The following is a 9,244-nucleotide window of genomic DNA, read 5'->3' as shown; positions in this document are numbered from 1 at the left end:
GGAATTTTATTACTTAGATACGTTTCGGAGACATTCTTTGTGCCTCGTCAGTAATATACATCCGTCGGTGCGGAATTTTATTACTTAGATACGTTTCGGAGACATTCTTTGTGCCTCGTCAGTAATGTGGACTGGTCTGTTTGCACGACTGTAGGCAATGCTTTTATTAATTTCAGAAACATGAATACATTTGCTTGTTACACCTTTTGATGGTACTTCTTTAAATGTTCAATGTTCCATGGTCGAGGGAGTGCTTTCCCGTCCATGGTTTCCAGGTGATAGCTGCCCTGCCTGGAGTAATGAGTGACTCGGTAAGGTCCTTCCCAGGTGGGGCCGAGCTTTCCTTGGGTGGAGTTTCTGGTTGCTGTCGTCACCTTCCGCAGGACGAGGTCACCAACGTGGAGTCGTCTGAGTCTCACTCTCCTATTGTAGTACTCGGTCAATTTCTTCTGGTATTCTGCTATCCTGTTCGAGGCTCTGTCTCTTACCTCGTCCAGGCAGTCCAGGTTTACTCGTAACTGTTGGTTATTGCTTTCATCGTGGAACGCTTCTCGCCTGATGCTGGTTACTCCCACTTCAACCGGGATTACTGCTTCAGTGCCATATGTAAGCCTGAATGGGGTTTCGCCCGTTGGAGTTCTTGCTGTGGTTCTATAGGCCCACAGCACGTTGGGCAATTCCTCCGGCCAGGCACCCTTCGCATCGTCCAGCTTGGTTTTGATCATCTGAAGTAGTGTCCGATTCGTTACTTCCGTCTGCCCGTTCGCCTGTGGATGCCCAGGGGACGAGAACTGATTTTTGATGCCGAGGCCGGAGCAGAAATCTCTGAAGCCTTGGTTATCAAACTGTCGCCCATTGTCCGTGACAATCGTCCGTGGGATCCCGAACCTGCAGATGATACTCTTCCACACGAAGCTTCGGACTCGTGCTTCGGTGATGGATGTCGTTGCCTCGGCTTCCACCCACTTTGTAAAGTAATCAATTGCGACGAGTAGAAATCTTACCTGTCCTTTCCCCAGGGGTAGCGGCCCGACGATGTCGATTCCCCATTGTGCAAATGGCCACGGGGATGATATGGTCGTCAACTTCTCCGCTGGGAGTCGCTGGATGTTCCCAAATCTCTGACACTTGTCGCAATTTTTGACGAGTTGCGCTGCGTCTGTTTGGACGGTTGGCCAGAAGTAACCTGTTCGGATGACTTTGCTCGCCAGGGATCTGGGGCCAGCGTGGTTCCCGCACACGCCTTCGTGTATTTCCTCTAGGATGTACTTGGCTTCATCCTTGTCGACACACTTCAAGTATGGTAGGGAATAACCTCTTTTGTACAATCGGTCATTCAGAATGGTGAATCTGGTTGCTCTTTGCTTGATTTTCCTGGCGTCTTTGGGGTCCTGGGGGAGGTGCCCGTCTTGGAGGAAGGATATGATTGGCGTCATCCAGCTGTTTATTCCCTGGACGGTGAATATCGAGATTTCTTCGATGCTGGGGCGTTCTTGTATCTCCATGGTCAGCTCCGTGCATGCAGGTTCATCTTCTGACGAGGCTATCTTCGCAATCTCGTCTGCTTCCATATTCTGGCCTCTCGGGATCTGCATGAACTCCAGTTTGTCGAATTCCCGGGCCAAATGCTTTGCTATCTTGAGGTATTTCTGCATTCTTTCCTCCTTCGCTTCGTACTCCTCCTTGATCTGTGCTACTACTAGCTTCGAGTCACTTTGGACGACCAGGTTTTTTGCTCCGATTGCCTTCCCTAGTCTCAGCCCTGTCAGTATTCCTTCATACTCGGCTTCGTTATTGGTGGCTGGGAACTTAAGTCGAACTCCGTACCTGATTTTTTCTCCGTCGAGAGTTGTTATAACGATCCCTACTCCTCCCCTTCTTCGGGCTGATGATCCGTCAGTCTGGATTGTCCATCGTTCTGCAGCGTCTTCGCAATTGTCGTCGTCTTTAGGGGTGAACTCGGCAATGAAATCCGCTAACGCTTGGGCTTTGATGGCAGTTCTGGGAAGGTACTCAATATCAAACTGGCTAAGTTCCACTGCCCACTGAACCATTCTCCCGGCTGCTTCTGGCTTGTTCATGGACTTCCTGATCGATTGGTCCGTCATTACCAATATTGGGTGCGCCTCGAAGTATGGTCGCAGCTTCCGTGAGGCTACTATCAAGGCGAATGCAATTTTCTCAATCCTGGGGTATTTGGTTTCTGCCCCCTGAAAGGCTTGGCTTATGTAATAAACTGGCAGCTGTCTCTTGTCTTCTTCCCTGATGAGGGCCGCGCTGACGGCTGATTCTGACGCTGCCAGATATAAGTAGAGGTTTTCCCCTTCCTTTGATGGACTTAGTAGGGGTGGATTGCTTAGGTAGCGTTTGAGCTCTTGAAACGCGGCTTCACATTCGTCAGTCCAGGCGAAAGCTTGTTTCAACGTCTTAAAAAAGGGGAGGCATTTGTCTGTTGCTCTGGAGACGAACCTATTCAGTGCAGCGATCCTCCCTGTGAGCTTCTGGACATCTTTGACGGACTTCGGTGACGTCATGTCTAGTATTGCTCGCACCTTCTCCGGATTGGCCTCTATCCCTCTTTGAGACACCATGAATCCCAAGAATTTCCCTGATGTTACCCCAAAAACACACTTGCTAGGATTCAACTTCATCTGATATCTCCTGAGGGTGTTGAATGTTTCTTCCAAGTCGTCCAGGTGTGCCAGTTCTTTTTTGCTCTTGACGAGCATGTCGTCCACATATACCTCCATATTTCTGCCGATTTGCTTGCTGAACATTTTGTTTACTAACCTTTGGTACGTTGCTCCTGCGTTCTTCAGTCCAAAAGGCATTACCTTATAGCAGTAGAGCCCTTGGCTCATGATGAAGGCGGTTTTTTCTTGATCTTCTTCTGCCATCTTTATTTGGTTGTATCCTGAAAAGGCGTCCATGAACGTCAGGATTTTATGCCCGGCCGTGGAATCTACCAGCTGGTCTATCCTAGGCAAAGGGAAACTATCCTTTGGGCATGCCTTGTTTAGGTCCGTGAAATCTACACACATTCTCCATTTTCCATTTGCTTTCTTTACCAGCACGACGTTGGCAAGCCATTCGGGATAATACACTTCCCTGATGAAGTCTGCCTGCAACAATTTGTTAACTTCGTCGTTGATCGCTTGGCTTCGATCGGGGGCAAAGACGCGGCGCCTCTGTTGGACGGGTTTCTTTTCGGGATTTACGTTTAATTTGTGCTGAATCACTTGTCGCGAGATGCCGGGCATATCCTCATGACTCCATGCGAAGACGTCGTGGTTTTTCCTGAGGAATTGAATGAGCTTCGTTCTCATTTCGGGGCTTAGTGCTGTCCCTATCCTCGTCATCTTCGCGACTTCCCCCTCCACGAGCTCAACGGCTTCCAAAGCCTCTGCTTTGTCTTCTTGCTCCTTTTCTATCGTCCATGTATGGTTCTCCTTTGTGGCCACCACAGCCTGGTAACATTCCCTAGCCAGGACTTGGTCTCCTTTAGCTTCGCCGACTCCGTCCTCAGTTGGGAATTTCACCTTCAAGCAATACGTGGATGTGACCGCCTTCCATCTGTTGAGCGTAGGTCTACCAATGATTACATTGTACGCTGACGGGCAGTCTACTACTAGAAAGTCCAGCTGACGTGTTTGCTGCTGTGGGTACGTTCCTATCGTGACTTTTAGTGTTACTATACCCCTGGGGTATACTTTGTCCCCGCTGAAGCTAACGAGGGGAGAGTCGAAGGGGCGCAGCCTCTTGGGATCAAGTTTCAGCTGCTGGAAGGCTGGCAGGTACATAATGTCTGCAGAACTGCCATTATCTATAAGTATCCTCTTCGTGTTGAATCCCTCGATCGTGAGTGTTATAACCAGGGGGTCATTGTGTGGCTGCCTTACTCGTCGCGCATCTTCTTCGTTGAAGGATATGTCATGATCTGTTCGTCTCTGCTTGAATGGGGGCAGCATATGGACGCTATTCACTTGCCTCTGACATGCTTTCTTGAGGGACTTGCACGACCCTCCCGACGGTGGCCCTCCTGCAATCGTGTGTATTTCTCCAATCACGTCTTGCGGTAGTTGAGGAGTGCCGGCCCCATTCTTTATCGAAGGCTCGCGCTGGCCCTTGCCTTCGTCTTTGAACCTGCTGGGTTCTCCCTTCTTGACATATTTCTGCAATTTTCCTTTTTGTATCAACTCTTCTATCTGTCCTCTCAGGTCTCGGCAATCTTCTGTGTAATGACCGTGATCCTTGTGGAATCGGCAGTATTTGTTCTTGTCCCGCACGTTAGGGGATGAATGTAAAGGCTTTGGCCACTGAAGGTAATGTTGATCCTGGATCTGTGTCAAAATTTTGTCAATAGGCATAATCAGAGGGGTAAATTTTACCGTTCGTGGCGTCTTCTCTTCCCTTCGCTTGTCTGTGTCACTTCCTCGACGGTTTGGACGCTCCCTCTTTTGCCCCTACGTTCGTCTTCATGCCTTCCCTCTTTTTTTGATCTGCCCTCGTCAATAATGGCTGCCAGTGCGTCCTCGGCATTCATGTATTTTTGCGCTTTCAGGAGCATTTCTGCCATTGTTCGGGGCAGATTCTTTGCCAATGAGACAACGAATTCTCGAGACCTAAGCCCGGCTTTAAATGTCGTCAGCTGTACTTTGTCATCTGCATCGTCCACTTCCAAGGTCTCTCGAGTGAAGCGCTTCACGTACGAGCGCAAGGTCTCCTTTTCACCTTGTTTAATGGTAAGCAGGTGGTCCGCGGGTCTCTTGGGACGTTGCCCTCCGACAAAATGGCGCAGAAAGGCGCTACTTAACTGTTCGAAGTTGTCAATAGATGAGGTGGGCAGCCTCGTGAACCATTCCCTACCAGCCCCCTTCAGCGTGGTAGGGAAAGAAGGACACATTATCTCGTCAGGGGGCTGTTGAAGACCCAATGTTGTCTTGAAGGTATTAAGGTGGTCTTGGGGGTCCTTGAGTCCGTCGAAGGGTTCGAGTTGAGGTAACCGAAACTTTGGTGGCACTGGCCGTTCCAAAACTGCCATGGTAAAGGGTGAATCTGTTGCCCTGACCATTTTATCTAAACTCCGATCTGTCTTCTCCTTAATGGCATTTTTCAGCTCGTTCATCTCCTTTCTCATCTCATGGAGGAGATCAGAATGTTGTTCCTCCGGAGTGATGGTCCTTCGTCGATCAGTTCTCCCATGGCTATCTCCTTCGTCTTCTTGGACTGCTCTCGATCGGTTCTCTTCCTGCTGAAGCCTTTGCCTTATCTCTTCGTTCTGTCTGGTGAGCTCTTCCACAGTGGCCACAAGGGTTTGAATTTGCTGAGCCAAAGTTGCTGGATCTTGGTTGGACTCCATCTGGATGTTGAAGTTGGTAGGAACTGCGCTTTCGGATCGTAGTGCGAGAACGTCGTTCCCACAGACGGCGCCAAACTGTTGAAGCAGAATATCGTCAGTTGATGAAGGTTCGTCCAGATGAATGCCAGCTGGTGGGAGTCCGTCCAGACGATCACTGTGTCACTCCTGCAATAAGACAGGTTTCTTTACTCGGCCACCGGTGTGGTGCCTGCCACAACACCTCCGATGCCAAAGTTAGCCAAAAAGAAAATAGAGTTTTTCTAAGGAATTAATTTGTTCTTCATGCAATTATCCCCCCTATGTGGATGGTGCTTCTCCTTTATATACCTTTTTTTTGGTGTCTAGCCGTTGCTGCATTAATTCCTGGTTTAATTGTGCTCCTGGCCGAGTAATGGTTCTTTAATATGTTTCCAACGGTCTACCAAGCTGGTGTCGTAACCGCTCGAGGTATTACTGCTGGCATTGAACCATTTTGGTGTCTTCGTCAGTGACGTGGGAATGTTCCTTTCGTCATGGAGTACAGGTCGTCTGTAGCATTATACCCGTCTGTGAGCCATTCTCGTCATTCCCATCATACCCAATGGGTCAATACATTCTTAGCCTGTTAATCTATGCAAACTTAAGTCAATTCTAATGCAAAATCACAATAACGTACAAGCAACATATGGGATTGTTAGAATCATTTTCTTGTTTTGGTAAACTAAACTACCTGAAATAGCTTCAAGACCTGCTTCAATTGTTGCAAGTTGATAATACTCAAACATGAAGCATGGAGGTATCCATCCCTCAAAAGAAATTGGGGAAATTCTTAGCTAGTCCAGGAGGACTGGGACTATAAGGTCAGCAAGCTGACCTTGTAGTCCCAGCCAATAGAGTTAAGACCACCCACCTTAAAGTCTGTTAACCCCGTCAAAATCAAATCTCAAACCTGAAAAGCAAATTCAAAATTTAGAAGTGAAATTGAGCGGGTTAGTGAAATTTTTCAGTCTCGAAACTCAAAACTCAGAGCTTTCAAATTTCATTTTCATTGTGCATCAAACTCCAAGAACCTGCTCTCTGTCTCCACTCTCCAGTCCACCTCTCATTCTTCAGCTCTTAGATAGCTCACTTCAGGCCCAAGCTTGATGAGATCTACGAGGTCAGCAAGCTAAGAATTTCCCCTCTCTCTCACTCGTGCAGCAAGAGAGTCTATGCTTAGTTGAGATTCGATCTAGCGTGTCTCATCTTCTTATTCTCTTTGGATTTGTTCTTATGCTTGTTTGGTCACTTGGGTCATTATTAATCTGTAATTTTTTTCTTTTTTCTTCTTTTTTCAATGATCAATCATTTAACTGAATGCTTTTAATGGTAGTATATTCTCATATTCACACAGAATAACAAATAAGTACAAAGATGGCTTATGGGTATGCTTTGAAATGGTCTAAGGGTGTGTGATTCTACATCTATTGCTTACTTAAAGCTTCAATTTTTGGTCCATAAGTTGTTTATATTGTGCCTTTTGATGCCTTGGTTTGTTTTAATATTGATTTTAGTCATGCAGTTCATATAGGTTTTATTGATATGATATGATATGATATGCGTGCAATTGATTGAAATGCGCTTCACTGGTTGTTAAGCCCTTCTTGATTTAATGTTTGGGAAGAAGTACAAAGAGCTTGTTGTTAAAGTATTTGTTTTAGTGGTAATGACATTAGTACATCACATTAGGCTGATAGATTTATTTAGATAAATGTGAGGCTTTAATGAACTTTGTCTGAATTTGGTGTGTAAAGGAGCTTGAGCTTGAAAATGGGTGTCAAGTCTTGATGTTAAAATTTGTAGTAAGATTAAGAATGCGAATACAAAGGCTCAGAACCAGGTTAAGTAAATCTTCAGCAAATTAGTTTCTAGTCTTTGTGCTTGCATTCTTTATGTTACTCACCACCAATACTATAGTTGAGTCTTACTCATGATTGGTTTACCTCATTCAAGATTGGGTTGAATAGATTTAGTGATTTAGACAAAGCTAAATTTGATTCATGGCACATTCGTTAAACATTTGTTAAAGGTCAATGACCATTTGTTAAAGGTCCACTGGTTTTATCTCCTCTGAATTTTGCCTCAGTTTGTTCTTTGCAATTTTACAGCAACAAAGGACTTTCATTTAGATGAGGACCATTCTCAAAGCTGGGGATGACTTGGGGGAAAAAAAGGTGGTGTGCATACAAGCTTTAAAGGGGAAGAAATGTGCAAGATTGTCAGAGACAATAGTTGCATTAGTCAAGGAAGCCCATCCAAATGAAAAAGTCAAGAAATGAAAGGTTGTATGTGGTGTAATTGTGCATGCTACCATGAGAAATTAAGCAAAGAGTTACTTATGCAACTTTTTTACAAGTGATAAGAGTTTCTTATGTAATTAGTAAATAAGATTTTGTTTTTTTTAATAAATAGCAAACAAGATTCTTGGTAGTAAACACCTCTATGATTTCCAATTTTCCATTCAAGACTTGCACAAAGAGGAAGATTTATCTTTTTATGTCATCTTTTGCTTTAGGACCATATTTTGTGACTAACTTGAGAAAAGTGGAGAAGAGATTGATAAGGCCTAATTAAAGTTTCAATTATTTGGAACTCTTGGAACAACTTTGCTGCTTTTCTTTCTTGATTTCTCCTGTAAACATGGAACATCGTATAGCATGTAGTGCTTGGTTTCTCTACGCATCATTATTTGACGAGACAAAGCTTACATGAAAAATTTTGTTTATTCAACAAATGGCCTAAAACTTGAGTCCAGTTACCTCAACAACAAAAAAAATAATAATAAAAGGGGTTAGTGAAGAAATGTTTTCACAAGCTCAACAATGAATTATTACAATCTCTATAAGAAACATAGCTTAAAAAATACCAAAAATATGTACATGACATGTCACTTGTTTCAAACGAAAAAGAACTTAATATATATCAAATCTAAAATTTCAGTGAAACTAAAAAATTAGTCTTGGTAACTTCAAGACACATGTTTTCAATCCATCATGAATGCTTCAAATCCTTTTTTGGAAATGTAGCTTAGCTGGAGCTCTATCATCAACTTTGAAAAAGAAATTTCAATTAGTACAGTAACATCCTAGAAGCCAACCCTCTATTTACTTGCAAAAATTCTATATGTTCATTTGGTTTCAAGTGAAATAGACCAACAATTTCTACCATAATTTAACAATTCATCTATTATTTACTGCAATTATAGTAGAAGTAGAAAGGTGAAAAAGTGATAAGCAATCAGTAGAGCAATAAGTATAAAATGCACAATCCTTGAAAATAGTTGCAAAGCATACACACTGCCTATGCTTGTAAATTTGCCAAAAACTAAAATTGGTAAAGTGTTCTCATACACTCTAATGTCTTTAAGCCTAAGTATTTGTAAACATGTGAAAAAAAATAATAGGGATTCTCAAGCCAATCCCTTAGAAAAAGCCAGTAGAGAATTTAAGCCAATACTAAAAGAAAAAAGGAGGGCATGGGAATTTACATCTTCATAATAAATTGATGTTATGTATCTTGTTAGTAAAAATGATAGAACTATTAACAATTAATGGGTGCCACTGATAGGAAAACTTAGAAGACAAATTGCTCAAAGAAGAACCAAGAACCCTTTTTTTTTTTGTTGGAGCTCAAGTTCATTTGACAAAATACTCAAATTATAGTGTTTTGAATAAATAAGAGCTAAAAACACCATGTTTTTCTGATCTTCTTTGGAAGAAACTATGAGAGCAACAGTTGGAAAATAAAAACTAAATTGGTACTACTTGGCTCAGTGACATCAACTATGGAAACAAGCATTTTCACAAACACCTTAAAGGAAATCTTTCAGCTCGTATGGACTAAGCCCTATAAATTTAAACTTTGATT

At 43.5% G+C, this 9,244-nt stretch overlaps 1 protein-coding gene and 1 long non-coding RNA gene across 2 annotated transcripts; one reads left to right on the top strand and one right to left on the bottom strand.

The window, feature by feature from the left end:
* Window positions 1–2,899: 2,899 nt before the first annotated feature.
* On the bottom strand, window positions 2,900–5,359 carry LOC142612168 (uncharacterized). The gene is made up of 3 exons (XM_075784284.1): window positions 4,430–5,359; window positions 3,069–4,340; window positions 2,900–2,914 (listed from the first exon to the last, which is right to left on the bottom strand). Exons 1-3 carry the CDS (start codon window positions 5,357–5,359, stop codon window positions 2,900–2,902), a joined length of 2,217 nt encoding a protein of 738 aa, XP_075640399.1.
* A 967-nt stretch (window positions 5,360–6,326) lies between these two features.
* Window positions 6,327–7,786, top strand: LOC142614167 (uncharacterized). Its single transcript, XR_012840368.1, has 2 exons — window positions 6,327–6,497; window positions 7,486–7,786. It is a non-coding gene; the product is annotated as an uncharacterized LOC142614167 (long non-coding RNA).
* The last annotated feature ends 1,458 nt before the right edge of the window (window positions 7,787–9,244 follow it).

This window comes from Castanea sativa, chromosome 10, assembly GCF_040712315.1.
Source record: "Castanea sativa cultivar Marrone di Chiusa Pesio chromosome 10, ASM4071231v1".
Taxonomy (NCBI): domain Eukaryota; kingdom Viridiplantae; phylum Streptophyta; class Magnoliopsida; order Fagales; family Fagaceae; genus Castanea; species Castanea sativa.
Note: the sequence above shows the minus strand (reverse complement) of the source record. Positions and strands in the feature narration are given on the sequence as shown.

What these genes read in the sequence shown, in the direction of transcription:
- LOC142612168 (XM_075784284.1), bottom strand. Translation starts at nt 5,359, where the DNA reads ATGGAGTCCAACCAAGATCCAGCAACTTTGGCTCAGCAAATTCAAACC. An exon ending in GCGTCCAAACCGTCGAGGAA is followed by an intron (nt 4,341 to 4,429) that starts GTGACACAGACA and finishes ATTTTGACACAG; the next exon opens with ATCCAGGATCAACATTACCT.